The sequence below is a fragment of the Papilio machaon genome, chromosome 16 (assembly GCF_912999745.1).
Source record: "Papilio machaon chromosome 16, ilPapMach1.1, whole genome shotgun sequence".
NCBI classification, from domain to species: domain Eukaryota; kingdom Metazoa; phylum Arthropoda; class Insecta; order Lepidoptera; family Papilionidae; genus Papilio; species Papilio machaon.
In genome coordinates, this window is record NC_060001.1 from 4316286 (window position 1) to 4336423 (window position 20138).

General features: G+C 33.3%; 1 protein-coding gene across 2 annotated transcripts; it reads right to left on the reverse strand.

Moving 5' to 3' along the window:
• Positions 1 to 71: 71 nt before the first annotated feature.
• LOC106716820 (carbohydrate sulfotransferase 11) lies at positions 72 to 19199 on the reverse strand. Of its 2 annotated transcripts, XM_045681532.1 has the most exons (7): positions 18982 to 19199; positions 17942 to 18016; positions 6310 to 6494; positions 4286 to 4583; positions 3441 to 3623; positions 1062 to 1219; positions 72 to 544 (listed from the first exon to the last, which is right to left on the reverse strand). In XM_045681532.1, exons 1-7 carry the CDS (start codon positions 19132 to 19134, stop codon positions 463 to 465), a joined length of 1134 nt encoding a protein of 377 aa, XP_045537488.1. In that variant the 5' UTR covers positions 19135 to 19199; the 3' UTR covers positions 72 to 462. The 2 variants fall into 2 exon arrangements, with proteins under 2 accessions (XP_045537488.1, XP_045537489.1); XM_045681533.1 differs by lacking the exon at positions 17942 to 18016.
• Positions 19200 to 20138: the final 939 nt, after the last annotated feature.

Here is a 20138-nt window from a genome sequence, read left to right on the forward strand (position 1 = left end):
TTACTTTAATTAAAAAAATATCTTGTTACACATTTAAAAAACCAAGTTCAAAATTTTTGAATAATCCGCTAATTAAAATAACAAATAAATTTCTAAATGTAGAAAAACATCCACCATAAGACAAAAATAAGTCGAGTAAACTACATAGTATATATCAAACTTGCATATTTTATGCGGATACAATAAATTTTAACACGTTCAGTGCTACCGACTTGTCTGGCGAGGCTTCATACAAAATGTAGTGGAATGGAATGCGTTAACGTTTCTATCACAAAATACATAAACTAATCATCATGTTGACGTATGAGTTATCGTATCCAAGCCTTGACGACAGATCAATATGTCATTCACGGTGTCATTTCGGTCTAACAATCAGTCTTTCCTTTACTTATTCAGCTTTGCATCTCGCCTTTTGTTTAATGTTCAATGAAATGTTCAACGTGAAAAATGCAGAGTTCATCTTCATCCGTGGCTGCTGTTGTCGTCAGGTCGAACGATCTCATAGTACTTGTCTATGGTGTAGTTGAAGAGCTGGAAGTCGTATCTGAAACCACAAAATTTATATATTACTAGCTTTTACCCGCGACTCCGTCCGCGCGGAATAAAAAATAGAAAACCGGGTAAAAATTATCCTATGTCCGTTTCCTGGTTCTAAGCTACCTGCCCACCAATTTTCAGTCAAATCGATTCAGCCGTTCTTGAGTTATAAATAGTGTAACTAACACGACTTTCTTTTATATATATAGATTAAATGGCCATTAATAAAAGTACTAGGCTGTCATCTTATTGCTAAATAACACCACTGATAGTAGAACTGTTTGAAGTGACGGTTCTTAACAAAAAGTTCACAATCTATTGATTCAGACTACAGACCATTATTGGTTAATAATTCCAGTGAGGAAGCAATTACTCTCGTATCTATTATCTACAAAGTAGTTGGGTTAAAAATATGGACTTTGTTAAAGACATAGTTTTAAATGAGAGGTGTATATCTGTTTCAAAATAAATGTTTTTAGTATCAGTTCACAATGTTGGTATAAGAAACAAAACAGAAGTTTTACTTGTAAAGATTATAAAGTGCATCGAGCTGCGACTTCTTTAGCCTGGAGTAGAGATGGTTGATGATGTGCAACGTTTGTGAACCCTTGCCGCTGTTGCGCCACTCCGGCTTCACCACTTCCTGCAGCCGCGCCATTTGTATCAGGAACCTTTGGTCTTCCTGTAAAAAACAATTAAAAATATACTTAGTTTTAGAAAGTTCTTAATTATTAACTTATCGGTGGTTCAGTGGTAGAATGCTCGCCTACCACGCGGGCCCAGGTACGATTCCCGGTCATTAAATTTGAGGAGATTTAAGGTTTTATTGTATACTAGCTTTTAACCGCGACTCCGTCCGCGCGGAATAAAAAAAAAAAGAAAAGAAAACGGGGTAAAAATTATCCTATGTCCTATTCCTGGTTCTAAGCTACCTGCCCACCAATTTTCAGTCAAATCGATTCAGCCGTTCTTGAGTTATAAATAGTGTAACTAACACAACTTTCTTTTACATATATAGATATAGATAGATAACAATTTTTATATCGTAGCTCAATAGTCGAGAAAAATATTTCACAGCAACAGAATTTTATCTATATTAACAGCCAGTATATATTAATGCTGATATAAGCAATTTTGAATTTCGATTTCTCTTATATTAGTTAAAACAAAATATGTACACATGTGCACATAAATCGTTTTCATGTGATACGAAGCGAGTTGTATCGATCACATCGCGTGACATGAAAAATTAGTTCAATGCAGTGAGGTAACAATTACCGATGCCACTTTCTATGAAAAAGAAATGCTATGAATAATCAAGATGGTATGTTTTATACAAAGCAAAGTTTTTCATTTTTTATTCATTAAAATTAACCTCTGTTATAAAGACGACTACAAGCAACTTCAAGGCTTTGCACTGAAGTTTAGGTCTTAAGTAAGACAGGGATTGAATATATGAGTAGTGATAAACAAACCATTCTCTTTTAAAATGCAATTCTCTTTTTTAATTTTAATCATCAATTATTTTTTTTATAAAACAGCTCGTTAGTTATAAACCTTTTGTTAAGTTGTGGGACATTTTGAACAAACAATTTATTTTATTTATTACTTTATGAGGTGTCGCATTACAAACAAAAAACTGAATTAGTAGCCTATGTATTCTTCGAGAATATGCTCTACGCCAAACGTCGTGTCTGTATGTAAAAACGAGAAAAAAAACATATTTCGTATACGTGATGTATTTGCATTGCTCAAAATGAATAACCAATTTTTAGAATGTTTGCCTGTGTGTTTTTTTGGCTGTCGCGTTTGTTTCTGGTAATTTTTAGGACAGCTGAACCGATTTTGAAGAACTTTGATGGGAAGGTACGTAGCCTGCGGGTATATTATAGGCTACTTCTTTTATTCTGCGCTGACGAAGTCGCGGGTGACTATTAGTTTAGTTAGACCGTTAGTAAGATATGATTCAAATAACTTCAATCGAAGTACCTTCGAGTAATATATACGATTTTAATCGTAATATTTTAAATATTAAAACTATTCGCCTAAAAGTAAATGAAAATAAACATTCATGAACCTATTGTGTTAGTCGAAGCTAGCCCCGATAGTTATTCAGGGGAAAACATTTATTTTATTGTAAAAATCTTGTTATGTAACGGTCTAATGGTTCGGTTTCGATATGATGAAAAAATGGCACGCTTTCCTTGATTACATATACATATATGTAGTAAGAAGGCATATAAAACATATAGAACATAGCTGGCATTATTAATGAAGATCATAACAATCGATAGAGTCGTTACGTTCGATGACGCTATCATTACAAATGATTTACAATACTTCTATTTCATTATTCATATTCAGCTGTTCTAAGCAAATAATATCAATTACTTAGTAAAACTAGTCATGGGTAAATAAACTAAAATTGGGGACCTGCAGATCAGCTCAATCAGACCTTTATAGAGCTTTAACTTGAGTTTCGAGCTGCGACTGCGTGTCACCAGACAGACAAACCAACGAGACAGTATATCGCGATGAGACGTGAATTTAGCTGTTGATTCGTAGCTCAATAGTTTAAGTCTATTTTATCTGTACTTTTGAACGGGTTTAGAGATATACACGTCTACTAAAAACCATTGATAGGTCACTTAATATAACTATCAAAGTAATCTTAACGCTAGTGGGCCCAAAATTCAATTGATTTGACTCCACTTATTTAATTTCAAATTTGACCAAAACAAATAAACCCTGATTTTTAGAAGAAAGGCATTTAATAATATAAAGCCCTTTCGCCCTGAACTAAACTTTTCTGCAAAACGTACGTTAAACGTATAACATTTAAATCTCTCTGCTCTAGCTCAAGAAGTATTGATTAACTGAATAAAGTAAGATATTATACGTACATCGAGAGTTTCAAACTTGAGTATGACGTCGAAGTTGAACTTGCAGGGGGTGCAGAACGTGGTGTAGGGGGTCCAATGCATGTCGAGCGGCCGCTTAGCGCGCGCTTCGTCTACCACGTATGATACGAACTCCTCAAACATCGGGTAACGTTCCTTCGGCGGTGGCGGCTTCTCCGCTGATATCTGAACCATAAAATGCACAGTTATGATTATCATAAAAAAAAATAGTGAACCCCTTTTTAGAAATTACGCGAACATATGTACATACATGAAATTTAATGACGTTTTAGTTAATTTGGAGAAGTGCATAAAGCTATTTTTAGTAAATAAATCTTCGATTGTGAAAAATTTACACATTACCTCAGAATTATTAATGGATTATGTTTCGGCACTTGTTTTATCTCGAGTGGGTATGTCACGTGGAATATGATTCTTACATTAGAGAAAGGCTGTTGGTTGTTGGGAGGCCACATGGCAGACGTAACTCCTTGCGACATCGACTACGCATTTTATTGCTCGCACACATGAATGGTGGAAAGCGACATTCGATCGATGTTTTGTATTTTTAAATGTACTATTCAAATCATGATTAAATTAAATAATAATTGAAAGCGAAACATATGTTTTCTATATTTCACTTTAATACAACGACAAAATTAAGTAAACGAACATCAAATGACGGCGGCTATTGCGCTATTTTCTGTTATTTTGTAAAAATTGTGAGTGATAAAGTGAAGTGATTATTTAATTTAATTATGTCAGAAAAGATTCTTTTTCAAAAACCTTTTCTAATTTCAAAGTTTTATAAACAGAAAATGTGTAGATTGTCTGAGATAAATTGTTACCTTTCTATATTTTCGTATGATCCTGTGACCCATTTTATCGTGGAATGACTTGGGCCACGCGTGAACAATTTTATCGTTGTAAGCTGACGCCAACCTTTCTAGGGGATGTCGCACAATAAGGAAAGTAATAGAATCTGACTGCGCTTTCTTCAGCATTTCTACCGATGGTCTGACGTACTTCTTTCTTGCCAGTTCTAATGGAACCTCTTTAGTCTTATCCAAGAATGCAGCTGAATAATTCGCCATAAGATTGAAATTGTACATCCACGATGTTGACGCCGCCTTAAATATGTTGCACCTGAGGACAAACAGATGTTCAATATTATTCTAATATATAAAATTCTCGTGTCGCGGTGTTTGTGGTTAAACTCCTCCGAAACAGCTTGACCGATTCTCATGAAATTTTGTGAGCATATTCAGTAGGCCTGAGAATCGGCCAACATCTATTTTTCATACCCCCCCCCCCCATTTAGTTTTTTTTTAACTGCGCGCGGACGGAGTCGCGGGCGACAGCTAGTCAAAGTATAAATATTTAATGCCTAGGGTTTTATTTACTCACTGTAAAATTATTGGTCGTTTATTGGTCAACGATCTATTGTTTCCTGTTCTTTATCTTATCACTTATCTGAAAAGGTGACCCTAACGTAACATTAAAACTAACGGCTTTTTTTAAGTCTTTTACAACTTTTATCTCCCTATGCATACCAACTTGGTCAACTTCAGCCTTGGTCAACAATTTTATCAGTAGATGACGATATATATCTACTTCATTATATACCTAAATGTAAGTTCAAAATTTCTGAACCAATATAAAAAAAAAACTCTTCATAACAGATACATAATTAATAATTTCATCTTAAATTTTTCTAATGGCAAAAGATTTTTTTAATCGATTCAGTAGATTTTGACTTTAATCAAAATACCAATCTCTCCTATTAATAATTAGTATATCAGTAGGAGAATAGATTCGAAATTGAAGTGAACAAAAACTATGTTTTTTAAAATAAAAGTCATTTAATCTACAAAAACGAATTATGCAATATTGAATTAGTCTTATGTAAAACCGGGCACCAGACTAGTATGTAAATATTATTTATAAGTAAATTTAAGTCAGAGGCCATGGCATTATGCAATATGTGTCAAACCACCAAACATGTTTGTATATTAAATTGTTAAATATAATTTGAATAACTCGTTAGAGTTAACGTTGCCTTAACTTGGAACCTAGTTTTCATAACTTCTAATTGAATAAGCTTAAAGCAAAAAAGTAATTATCCCTATTATATTAAACAAAGAATCTTTTACAAGCAAATTGCTAAGACAAAAAAGCTAAAGACGTAGACACTAATTAGTAATTATTATTACAAACAGCAAACTAACTTAACAATGTTTAATATTTTTAACAAGCCACTTGTATCACAATTATGTCTCTTTTCCGTACCGTATATTCGTACCGATATGAGATTTCTATCTTATATCGGTACAAATATCAATATTTCACTACTCTATTTACACGATCCGTTTAATAATCACAGCAACAGTGAAATAACGTACCAATTCAAACATCAAAGAAGTAAACTTCACTGACATTAATTCTGAACAGCTTTCAGTTGTAAATTTTTACACACGTGTTTGCTGATCTATTCAATTGACAGCAATAAGACAATCCAACTGTGTTTACTCAAAGTTAAAATTAGGATTAACAATTCACTGATCAATCGTAAATATTGTTGCATTCCTTATAAAAATAAAAATAAAATAAAAATAATGTAATTGGGTAATTGTAAAACTGGATACATGATTCATTGTTAATTTGAATTAAAAATAACTAATCCGACTAATAGTTTAAAAATATCTTAGTTTCGATAAGTAGATGAATATATGGTTATTTAATACCACGTCACTCAAGAAAGACTGGACTGATCTGTATGAATTTTAAGGCAGAGATACTTTATAATCTGAATCTAAAATAACTATAGGCTTGTAACTCAGATTTTTGTATACAATTCCCGTTATCATCTTACCATATAACATGGTACTGTCTGTTTATGAGGTATTCCCATGAATAAGACTTGTAGCTGGAGCTATCCAGGCCTAGCTTGGAGCACTGGGCCCTGAGGGCGTCGCGGCGGGCTTCCATCCTCGCCCCGACCTCCAGAAACTTCTCTCTCGATAGCAGCTCATCGTGCGTCCCGTTTTCAAATACGTACTGGAACAAGAAAACAAAAGGGAGTAGTTAAATATTTTGATGTAAATAACCATAAGAAACAAAACTTGTTAAATGAGTAACTTGTTTCGTTGTACTCAAAATTATTTGTCAACTTTTCGAATCGTCATACTTCTTTAATTAGATTATTAGGTTATATTGACTACAATCATACCGAATGTTAAGTATTTACGTGGTCCAATTGTCCCCACTGAGGGGCTCAGTGCCTACCCTAAGTTAGGGGTGACCAGGCCATAGTCGATCACGCTAGCCGGTTGGGTGACTTCACACATATCTTTGAATTTCTTCTCAGATATGTGCAAGTTGCATCATGCTTCCTTCACCGTACGAACATCGCATATATGTACCTATACAATATACATATGTAAATCGAAAATTGAAAACACATTGGTACGTGGTGGGATTCGAACCTAGGACCTGCAGATACTAAGTCTAGTGCTTAACCGCTGATCCACTGACGCTTCATATATGTTTATTATTATGTATATCGCTAACAAAAAAAAGACAATACTTATTTTAAAATGCACGCTTGTTAAAAGTGACAGACTTTTCATTGAATAAAGTAACCGCTAATTATAAAATTGCACATAAAAGGTACAGCTAAAAAAAATATGCTTATTATTATGTTAATTAAGAGAATTGCAAATTGTTGATGAGCAATTCTTATGACCGAGTGACCAGAGAAAGTAAACGGTATGTTGAACATTTGCGCGTCGCGTCGTGCCAAGCACTTGAACATACGCGTAGAAAGTTTCGTATTCCAACCGTGAATTTGCATTTAAATCTAAGGAAAGTCCATTACAATTTGTTAAGTTGACATTTTTGTAATGATAATAATACAGATAATTTTGAAATAAATTATCCACTTAAGCCAGCCGGGTAAAGCTTAGACAGTACCGGTTTTAGCTCTACCAGAGCCCAGGGCGGGATTTCTACGGCACTCCCTATTTTAACATGCCTTTAAGAAGGCGAGGCAATGCCTTTGGGAGTGATATTATGTAATTTACCCCTTTTTGTCCAGCACCCTTGGGAGTCGCACAACCGCGCCCTACCCTAACGGCGGTACTGTGGGCCTAGCACGAATATTTGTGGCAAGCACCATCGTAACATCATCGACAAAATTTGTGTTACTTATGGTGCGTAAGTACACCAAAAATCTCACTGATTTTGACGTAATTGACCTCTGACCATAGACATCCGCAATTGCAGGTGCGTCGCCTATCTTTAATCGATGGAGGAGGAGACGCACTGAAAGATAATATTTCCCCTTCATATGCGTCTCATTTTCCATCAAATCCCTTTACCCTACCCATCCTTCCCTTGTGAAGAGAAGAAAGGGAAAAAGGATCAAATTAGGTTTCCGGAACGCAGAATTACTTTCACTTGACGCCTGTCTTCTGTATGGTCGTGGTATTGCACCGAGCGAGCCGGCCAATTTATGCAACAGATGTTGTTGTTGCTGGCATCTACCACTATTTATTTTCCTCCTGACGTCGGAATACAATCATTTTTCTTTCGTAAATGTTTCTTCTTTGCTTTATGTAGGTACAGAAGAGTTTTTTTTTTTGAGTTGTTTCATTTATTGGCGACATTGAAAAGAGAAATAACTTTAGAATGTTCCTAAGTCACTTGTTTTGCATGTTTCTGTCACGTAAGTGCAATGCTTTGAGTAAATAAGCACGCAATGTTATTGTATCAAATAGTCGCATGTCACCGAACAATATGGCTGAAATGAAGCACGAAGGTTAATTCCAGCATATGCATTTGTTACATGACAAAAGGCATTGCATAGCTCACGCTCCCTTTTTGATTTCTAGACAACTGAACAAGTTTCTTTCAATTCATTCTAGACTATTCTAATGTTATGAATCATTGTTTGTTGATAATATAATTTAATCTTTAGTTATGTAAATGTGCCAGCTGAAAACCAGCGCAGGGATAGTTAAGTCTGTCCCTGCTTCGCTGTGTTAGCTTCCTCCTGCCACACTTTTGTATCAAGTATATGTCTTGTGTGTTTTTTGTTCTTTGTGTGGTAATAAATGTTTTTTTTTTCTTTCTTTCTATTTTAAGTATTTTATCAAAACCTAAACCACAAATGAAGATTTTTGTTTGGAAAAGGTTTCGATTATTATCTTACTGGTATTATAAATGCGAATGTTTAGATGGATGGATGTTTTTGAAGGTATCTCCAGAACGGCTCAACGGAACTTGATGAAATTTGGCATAGATGTAGAACATATTCTGGAAGAACACATAGGCTACTTATTACGTTTTTTTTTTCTCTAATTCCGTGCGGACGGAGTTGCGTGTGACAACTAGTCATAAATAATTAGCACTAAACTACACACAAATAAATAATACTAAATCAAATGACCCTATAATCTTTGCAATGGTAACCAACTCTTGTAACTGGAGCAACGTAATTATTTATTACACTTTTTTAAAATAATTGAGACTATAAATAGGGGTCAGTCCTTACAAAGACTTTGTAACCTAGAGCTGTCATAAAATTTAAACTCAATAAAACTTACTGTATCTTCCGATGTTAGCGTGTTTTTTTATAGTTCATTCAATAGACATAGTTCCTTTCTACATTATCGATTGTCGTAGAAATCGCCTTTACTTAATTAACTCGTAGCGAGCGAATCGATTTACTTTCAATAGCTTTTTAACGACCATCCACGTAATTTAGTGTTTTCAAATATTAATGGGTATCGATCAATACTTCGCATACTCGTTATATCGCGTCAAAATTCCACAAATATGATCTACAATTATTTTGCAAGGTTTACCCTTCGGTTTTCATTGCCAGAAAGTACAATGTTCTAACAAAAATCGTTTGCCAGTTGTATGTTAATATCATATATCAATAGCCTATATTTCTGGCAAGGTCTTAATACATTTGGAGGTCCCACATCAATCATAACCCTGAAATGACTCGTAGCCCGATATAGTACTATACAAATTTTATGGCGGCTCGGAATTTCACACGAGCCGCACGTATCCTTAGGGAAAGATGAGATACCGGGGCGGGACACACCCATATAACTTGCTTCACCTGCAGTTAGTCATCCACCTGAACAGAAGTACGCTTGAAGTTATCTCTGAGCCTCTAAAAAGTTTGATTCTTGTTATACAACTCGTATTATTAACAGATATACAATAGCGCCACGCCTTTCATGTTGACAATATCATGCGCAAAGAACGACGGATAAGCTGTCAATGTTAACACTGTTAGCTTTTGGGCACATTACATTATATGTTACCGAGCAAGACTATTTCAATTCAGTAGGTGAGTGTTTAGTGTACATTTTGGGTGGAAAATGATGCCACTCTTTCAGCGTTATCAGTCTGAACACTTACTTAGTAATATAATTTGCAGTTTAAATGCCTATACAAATAAACCTTACAAATAACGTTACTGAACATGTGATCTGTTCGACAATATTGGTTTAATATTGTCGAAGAGATCACTTTATACTCTTTGGTAAACACAATAACTCGTAAAAGCTGTGGTGAAATCTCCATCCATCCAGACATCTTCGTGTATTGTGTATTGTACATAATACGTAAGAAATCGTACATAAGAATTTTCCCGGTTACAAGACACTTGTAAAAAGGAAAGTGGCCGAGCAACTTTACGATGCCAGTAATGAGACGAGAGTTAGAATCTTTAGTAATACTGATGTTTCTTCGGATTTCCGTGAACAAGATTTTTAATATTAATACGATCTTTCTTAGTGTCCACGAGTATAAATAACTAGCAGTCGCCCGCGATTCCGTCTTAAAATTCCGAATTAAAAAAAACTCAAAAAGAAGACAATGTGTTCTTCCAGACTATGTTCTACATAAGTGACAAATTTCATCAAGATCCGTTCAGCCGTTCCGGGGATACCTTATAACATCCATCCATCCATCTAAACATTCCCATCTATCTATCTATATATATAAATGAAAGTCGTGTTAGTTACACTATTTATAACTCAAGAACGGCTGAATCGATTTGACTAAAAATTGGTGGGCAGGTAGCTTAGAACCAGGAAACGGACATAGGATAATTTTTACCCCGTTTTCTATTTTTTGTTCCGCGCGGACGGAGTCGCGGTTAAAAGCTAGTTTATATAATATTAGTAAGATAACCATAATGATATATACATAAATATACTTTATACTTTAGCTAAGACGTAACTACTTTAAAATCACAGATCCTATTAACTGAAAAATGGAAGTTGTTATGAAATTATAATCGTGGAAGAGTTGTAGATAGCACCGATAAACATTGCCAATAAAGGTCGGTCTACTGAGGAACTATCATGAGCTTACAACATACATGAGGCAGGGAAAATCTCTAGTCCTATCTTTCTATTAATTTAGCTTATGTTCCCCACCCTTTAAAAAAATTTAGCAACACATCCATAAATTCGTAATTTGTCGATTTAAAATTTTATACAATCTAGTGACTTCAAACACATTTAACATTCTTAACACGAACAGATAATTGAATTCTGACGTGGTGTTTATGCTAGGTAATCTGTAACCAGGGATCGGTATGGAACGATCTTTCCTCAAACAAAGCCGCTGTCTATGCAGATTTCGTGACCTGAATCTTCAAACACAATGGAAGCATCGATGTCTATCGTACTTTAAAATTGATGTTAATCTTACGTTTTATGCAGAATGTGATGTCAGTTTTTAAAATAACCAGGTCATTTCATTTTACTAGGACACAAATATACTACCAGTCTAGCTTCGCACGGGTTTTTTGATAGGAGAAAATTTCAGACGAGCAGCTGATCTCTTAATCTGCAACACCAAACGCAGTGAACGATTTATTATTCAAACAAGTCAAATACAAATCTGTAATTGAGTGCATCTTTCTGATTACTTTCGCCACAAGCTTACGGAAACGCTTATGTACACTCAAATAATTCATTTGCCACTTAGGATAAAATATCGCACAGCAAACCCTCATCAATAGAATATTTTTTTTATAATTCTGCATTGATCAATGTCCGCCACATTCCGCAACCGCTAATAGCAAATAAAAAATTAAGATTATACGCATATTTTGAAAGTTTTAATTTTAAAACTGTCAACTTTACGAATCCTGTTAATATGTATATTCTACTTTATAAATACGTGGGAACCGGTCGTACACCATTAACCGCGTTTTATATTTGTGGTTTGAAGACATTTATAGAGTTGCCATTTTGGTATCTTTCACCGACGATCAACTTTTAAATAATAAATTGTTGTATATCAAAATGTTAGCTCCTTAAATTTTTTATCCAGCTTGTTTTTATTTTTTGATAACGGACTTATTTAGGGATTTGTACAGATTTATTTTTTCATTAAAATATACCTCTATCTTCACTCGATATTGTACAGATTGATAAAAAAAAAGTTTTATATCAGTTTACTTGAGTTTCACTAGGGCTGCCAATTCTCAGTTCTGTTAAGCATAGTCGGACTACGAGTTTGACATTTATATCTCCGGTTTTGCGAAAGTGTGATTTGATTGAGAAGTCTTTTTTTTTTCGCCGTCAACTAAAGGATGAAGGTTTAAGAAGTATTCACTGGTTATTTTTTTTTCGCTGCCAGTCTTCTAGTCTACTAGATAGTTGACAACCCTAAGTGTAACAGATAACCTAAGGAACCTACAAGCTACGCTAATGACGTAAGCGATGCGCCGGATGCGGGCCGCGTCGCGTTTCCGAGGCGTACGCTACTTCCTCTCCATTGTCGGGACAGTCAATACCGCCAGCACAATGTTTATTACTGTTAGCTCATTGAAATTGAAACCACACCTTTCCCTCACAATGTCACATTCAGCGTTATTTGGAGTAGAATCCAAACATTTAATAAAATGGTTTCCTCATAGTCCCGTAGCCATGGCAATAGATGCTTTTTAATCGGATTATGAAATAACAACAGGAATTATAGGTATAGGGTTACAAATAGGATAGAAAATGATTGTAAATAGCGTAACTTGAGCCAAGATGAGCTCTATACGAATATAGAATGAAATTGAAAACTTTCAGTGTTATCGAGTTCGATGGTTACAATATCGAGATAGCAACATTACTTATATCAGTCGGAATATACTGTGGCCTATTTATCACAAAATCTATCGCAGATAAAAAAAATGTGTTATATTCTAACTGAAATCGTTAAAGTGTAGTGATTTATATTTAAAAAAAACACATTGATTACGTTTTATACTAAATTTTTTATTGAACAATATCATTTTGGTGTGGTTACTTGTAACAATTGAAATAAACAATTACTGTAAACATTTTTGTAAACAGACGAACGTCAAATTCCTAACATGGCGGCTAATTATACTCTATGTTCATTGAAATTGTAATTTGAAGAAATTTTGATAGAGTGAACGATGTCGATACGTTGTTTATGATATTTTGCTTTAGCTTACTTACTGCTGCTTACTTCAAATATTTAAAAGGGTATAAAAAGTTTTTTTTTTTTCAATAATTTATTCTGTTTTCTACATGCACCTATGCACCTGCCATATTTTGAGGTTTTTTGTTTATTGCATTAAAGCATTTTTTTATTGTTAAAAGAGTAAAAGTAAGTGACAAATAAGTTATAAAATAAAATTTGCGTCTGGTAACTTTAAAATCAAGTTACTGGCTTGAAAATCCGTTACGCGTTTACCGCATGTGAACGGTGTCCCTCGGTTCCCAGGTGAATTTTCTTCTTTCCGCGAACATAATTGTTTATCTCGCAACTTTTAAAGTGAATATATTGAAAAGTTTAAAAAACTACTAACGTTGTATTCATTGTTTGATTTGTAGGCTTATAAATGGAACGTAAAATTGTTATTAATTCGTTGAGTTAACAATTTAATATAAGGTTAAATTATGTACTAGCTGTCACCCGCGACTTTGTCACCGCAGAATTTAAACAAAAAGGTAGCTTATAATATTCCCCCCGTCATGAGCTACCTTCCTGTCAAGGTTATAGGTCCGTTATTACATGCCGTTCTGAAGATTACAGGGAACAAACGCTGTTTTACGGACAGACATAGAGAGAGACAAAACTTAAAAAAAATTGTTTTTCGTTAACAGCAGTTCAGCAATTTCGTTATTACATACAGACTCACCAATTTATTTATATATGTATAGATTATAAAAAGAATTCTGTACTAGATGACATGTAAAAACTTCGCTTTGAGTCAGCTCGTTTTCGGTGCATAGACGTGTGGTTCTCTATTGTTTATTTTAGAACGAAAAAGTAATTTTAGTATGTAAGTATTTCTGCTGACCAGTTGAGTCAGTGTGTGATTGCAGAATGTGGCGCACCGCGGTAAATTCCGTCCAAACGACATTGCCATCTTACCATCGATTCACTGCCTATATCTTTGTTTTTCAAAGAGAATTAAAGAGAGATGACAATATTGGTTCTAAAAAAATTTTCGGCAATAAAAACTTACTGTTACGGAGCGAATCTTAATGTTTTAAAACAAAAACTCATTTGCCTCATCATAAAGTCTGGTTGACAACAAGATAAACAAAAATGTTCTTTGGCAGACGAATAAATGGCCAGAGAGTACAAACGATTAAGTAATCGCTCGATTATATTCAGTCGGTTAGTTTTTTTTTGGTGTGACGAACTCGCTTACTGTTCGTTGACTGCTTTTGCAAGTTAAGTTTATTCGTGTCTGTTTATTTATTTTAATGTACTTACGTTTCTGAGATCCCACAGTCAAACTGTTTGCATACCGTTTTGTGAGATAATGTGTTATCCTAAGATTACAATGTATCTTTTGTAATTCTAATAAATATTTTTATTATTATTTTAAGTCAATCATAGCGGTCAGATTTTGTTTGTAGAATACACGTTTAAAAACCTAATACTGTATGGATTATAAGGAGATTAAACATAACTTTAAAAAAAAAATTGTTGGGGTTTTAGTTTTTTAAATCTTCATCGCATTTCTTCAGTAATTTTAAGGGGACTTGGCAATATTGGTTAATAATTTATTCATTTCACAAGTTCATTAATTAACTTATAACTTAGAAAAAATTAATGGGTTAAAAAATGAACGCGCTGCCTATCAATATACGTAAACGTCATAAAGTTATAATGCAATTTTAAAAATACCTTTCTCATCAATATTACTTAATGTAAAATGCATTTATTCTTAGAATAATGAGGATATTAATACTGATTCGAAGCCATAGAACAGTTAGTTATAAGTATAGCACGATCGCAAAAAGCGACTGCGCGGAAATCTCTGAGAATCAAGGCGAGCCGTTATTCATCACAGCCCTGTAATAAGGCATCGGAGGCACCGCTTTTAACTTTATGTCGAGTCATCCGACCCATTGAAACGGCAATCACCTTTATATATCGTAAAAACTAACTATAAAAAATTACAAGGTCAATAAATAAATAGTAAGAAAATTATACTTTCAGTAACATACTGCGTTAGTGCGTTAAATTATACAATAAAATACTTAGGATAAAGTGTATTTCAAATATAAAAAAACCATATTATTCATATTATTTATGTTAAAATTTTTGCCATTGTATTGTAAGATGAATATTATTGTATTATACTTTGAATATTTAGAGCCAAATATCACTCATTTTTTCGTCTCGGATATGAATTTCGGAAAATTCGTAGTATTGACTTAAATACAGCATTTCGAAAGTACCAGTTTTCGTAGCAGTAAATACTCGTATATTAACGATACGAAAATGTACCGTAACATCAAAATACATGATTAAGAGATTTTGTATTTGTAAAAACGAATACAATTACTGAGATGTTAAATATTAAATGCTTCTTACAAATGTTTATTTGGATCAAGGCAAAATGTGGTGAACCGTAGTATTTATGGCCAAGATAAGGTTTTTTTAATGGGACATCAATTTAGAAAAAACTACTTAAACATGTTAGCAAAAATTGGTTACTAGCTGTCGCCCGTGATTCCGTCAGCGGGGAATAAAAAAAACTTAATTAGTAGCCTATGTGTTCTTCCAGACTATATTCTACATCTGTGCCTAATTTAATCAAGATCCATGCAATCGTTCTGGAGATATTTTCTAACAAACATCATTGTTAACTTAGTTAGAAAAAGGACTTTGAATTAATAAACAAAGACTATAAATAGGCCTGATACAGGTTATAAACGCTATCTGCTATCTTTCTTTGCAAATTGAAATTTATGGTTGTAACCAAAAAACGGTACACAATAATTAGATTTCGTTATCGAAATGAAGTAATTTAATTAAAGAAGCGATAATAATGATTTGTTCATTAATCAAAAAACGATAAAGATTTAGGATTAACCGTTTTCGCTTATTAAAGAAAGCTGTTTACACTATTCCTTACTTTTCATACGTTGGGATGACAATATGTTTTAAACGTACATTTTGACCCCATAAACCCAGTCAGTCCAGTGTAAACTTTAATCTAGGGACATTTTTACAGCAACGGAACATTAAGTATGGGATATCATTATTATTTATGTTTCGAAGTAACAAAAGAAAAACCCTTCTATAATCGTTATTGCTTTTAGAATAAAAATATAAAATATGGCAAAAATAACACGATTAATCCTTGGCGAATGTAAACGATCTCGAATCTAGGACATTGCAAAAATGCAAAGAAATTTCACTCTAGTCTACATACATATTTTAACGTTCAAATATCACTATTCTGAAATTATGCCAAGTGTACGAAAACGTCAACTGATATATGTTTCCGAACATAAATATTTACCCTGCGTTGAAATTTCAATGATTGAGGAAGTAATTATAAAGTGCGATTTATTTCAGTAAAACAATTCAAAACATACTCTTTTTACTTTGACTTCAAAGTTTCATCAACGTGTATAATAACCAAAGAGCAAATATTTTTGAAGATAACAGATGACCACAGTCTTAAATTAAAAAAATCTCTTAAAATATTTGAGACTACAATTTAACTAATTTTAGAACAAGCAATTTATTTAAAATACCACGTAATCCAACTGACTGAATTCTTTCTCCGTGACTCTTGAAGGTATATTACTAATTGAGTGCCAAACAACCCCTGAAAAACGATCAAACTGTTTAAACTACAAGAGCTTACAATTGCACAGATGTACAGTCAGGGCACTTCGCTGTGTACCACATTTCTATAGAAAAATTGCTTTATTCCTTACAACTAGACAAACTCTTGTCCCATCTTACAAAATAACCAATTGGGTAGCAGTGATTTGTAGCAAACAACGGCATACGAGTAATAGTAAAAAGAAATTAATCGTATAATACTGACCGACCTTTTTTCGTATAGATATAATTAACAGGTAAGTCTTATTGGTTATTGTTTCTGCGTAATTGTCCTAATACTTTCGAAACGTGCAGACGACTATCGCTTTGAAGTGGAATACTAGCAAAGAATTCAGGCAAGAAAAAAATACAATTTCATGAGCATGTCGAGCTAGATGCAATATGCAAATAGGAAACTGTACAATACGACATAACTGCATGTACCAAAGTAAAAACCACAAAATTGGTATGCAAGCCCCGGCCTTTACTCGGCGTAGTAACGGTATTTTCACTGAACATCGAAATGAAGACAATACATTGCGACCAACCTCACAATTGAATATTTAGAGCCAAATATCAATAGCCATTCAAATCATACAATAAAAAACGCTCACGATATTGTATTAAAATAGCGAGGTAATTTTACCAAGTGCCTAAAGATATTTTCACATGATTATGTGATACGGAATAATGTGGAGCAATCCAATTTAACTGTCATTATTTAATACTGATATATAACTATGAATTTACAGTAAAAAATCCTGGGTAAATTGAAATTAATCGTTCTTTACGGCGTTCTCCAATTTGATAAAGATCATAATTTTGAACTTAGAAGCAATCATTCAATCTATCTGTTGTTATTTTGTTAGTTTTAGTACTAGATTAGGTTAGTAGTTAAGCAAAGTTAATAATTTATTTGCACACTATAGCAACTACCACAGCATCTTTTAATGGTTAAATGTAGATTTTTCCTTCTTCATTCCTCACACTAATCTACTTGTTTAGAATCCCATATTTAAATATGATACCAAGCATTATCTTCATCGTATTTCGTATTCATCGTACGCTTTGCATATAATTCAAGCAAGTACCAATTCATAGACAAATGTTAGTAAATTATTTGATAAAATAAACTTTTTGTTCTCATATCAATTTATCGTGAAGATACCGAGCATAGTTCCACATCTTGAGCTGTGCAAATTTCAAAACAAGTGCCAATTCAAACACTACACATCAAAAGCAAGTCCGTGTTCGGACCGTTTGAAAATAAAATATTAAATTGTGTGCAAAGTCGTCTTTAGACCTTTGTTAGTGTTAGGAAGCACAGGTGCGTTAACATTAGTGACCTATACTCCAATGACATTTACCTGTGTCCTATAAGTAGATGTTGTTATCGTGTACGCGGGGGCGTATAGTGTTCCGTTTATTTTATAGAAGTCGCTCTGCAAAAGAAGAAATTTTGAAATTTAATCTACCTAAGAATGTTTCGATTCATTCGATTACCAGATTCCCAGTTAAGACATAAAATAAAAAGTAAAAAATACAAATCCGCAATCATCAGACCTATAGAACTATATTTGTCAGAGGAAAGGTAAGATAAAGAATAGTATAGGGGGATATTTAGTTTGTTATGTGATTTTATTAGATCATTTTGCCGCCAAAAATAACAAGGTAATGTCTAACAATATTTGAATTAAGATTTTTCTGGCAGAGCTAATCATTTGCAAATACTATTTTAAAGTGCTTGGTTGTAGTTTTAATCTTTAAATAAACAAGAATCTCAAATATAACCGTACTTTGGTTAACTTGTAATTACCAAATAATATCGTATTCTGTAAGCCTTACGAAAGTAAACATTTTATATCAAGCAATTCGTTTTGTTCGTGCTAAAAATACATTCGGTATGTTTAACCGTTGGTTTCTCATACCAAAATCTCTGTATAAAAAAATATCGTCGTAACTTTCATTAAATTAGTTAAAACAGAGATAACAATATTTTTTTGAGTTTTTGATCTCCGAAACCCATGATTCGTCACGTTTATAATTCTCACCTCGAATGAATGCTATAAAAACTACATACGATTTTTTTTTATTACTTTTCGATTTTGAGATTCGCATATGTTATCTAATGGATTGTTTATTTATTATTACTGTTAACACTTTTATATAACAAAAGGTGGTAATTGGCAAATACTATATTATCACGTTAATCATTATAATAAATATCTAACAAAAAGGCAATTATTTTTAAAAGAATTAAATTGTTTAAAAGAATTTGTGTTTTGTTAGTTTGCCTTTTAGTTGTCTTACGTATGAATTACGTAATTACAAACTATGGTGAAAAATATAATTACAATTGGTACGCAAAACAAAAAAAATATTAAAATACATTTGAATATACTCTTACCTCTTGGTAGAAGACACGTTTAGAGTTGTAGGTTAAATTGTATTGCTGGTCAAACACCATCAGGAGTATTGTGAAAGGCAAAAGAAATGCAGCCGCGGCCAGAAACGCAACGCATCTTCCTAACCTCAACATACTCATGTTTCTTCTACCCATTTTATTTTATCGACACCATCACTTTATAAACACACTCAAACACAAGTCACGTTTGAAGGAATACTTAACAGCTTACTGTCTTGCCACCTGGAACAAAATAAAACTGTTAAAGTACTCACAAGATTCGTTGACTATTATTAATAATAACTTTTATATATCTAGCACATAGTTATTATTAAACATAACATGAAATATATAATTTGTCAATCCAATTATTAAAATATAATTTTGCAATCGTATTAATTTTATAAATGCCAAATTTTAGACGGATGGATATTCCGGAACGGCTTAACAGATCTTGATGAAATTTGGCAAAGATGTCGAACATATTCTGGAAGAACACATAGACTATCTTTTAAGTTTTTTTTTTTGTTAATTCCTCGCAGACGGAGTCGCGGGTGACCGCTAATGATGCGTATAAAGAAACACAAATAAAGGCCTATCACCTTACAAAAGACATAAATTAAAATGCAAAAGAATTTCTTCTGCTGTATGTGATATCTAGGATGCTTAATTCTTTTCCTCGACTAGTAGAAGTATGAAAATGTTATCAAATCTTCTACAATTATAATTTTAATTGCAACGTAGGTCTTTGAAAGCAAATACGAATTGGGAGTAAGTGACCCGGTGACTAATATCCTGACATGATAACATGTATCGACACTGACTGTACTCTTCCGTTGCAATGGTCAATATATTCGGTTATTGCTAAGCAAGAAATGGATTTCATTATTGTATGAACCTGGATTAGTATGAACAATAGTGGCAATACTTAACTTTTTAAGTACAAACCGAACAACAGATGACTGTGTATTTATATTCAGCTTTTTTACGTACAAAATCAAAACTATTCCATCAAAAATGCATGGTTAAAGTTCACAATAGACTGACTGACGTGGGTTTCTATGCTCAAAATCTACGTTTAAAATATATTGTTATCTCTATTTTGTCAAAGATAATGACAGGGATGACGATATGTTTTATACATAGATTCTGGTCTCAGA

What these genes read in the sequence shown, in the direction of transcription:
- LOC106716820 (XM_045681532.1), bottom strand. Translation starts at nt 19,134, where the DNA reads ATGGGTAGAAGAAACATGAGTATGTTGAGGTTAGGAAGATGCGTTGCG. An exon ending in TCAAGTTTGAAACTCTCGAT is followed by an intron (nt 1,220 to 3,440) that starts GTACGTATAATA and finishes TGTTTTTTACAG; the next exon opens with GAAGACCAAAGGTTCCTGAT. An exon ending in GCACTTTATAATCTTTACAA is followed by an intron (nt 545 to 1,061) that starts GTAAAACTTCTG and finishes TTGTGGTTTCAG; the next exon opens with ATACGACTTCCAGCTCTTCA.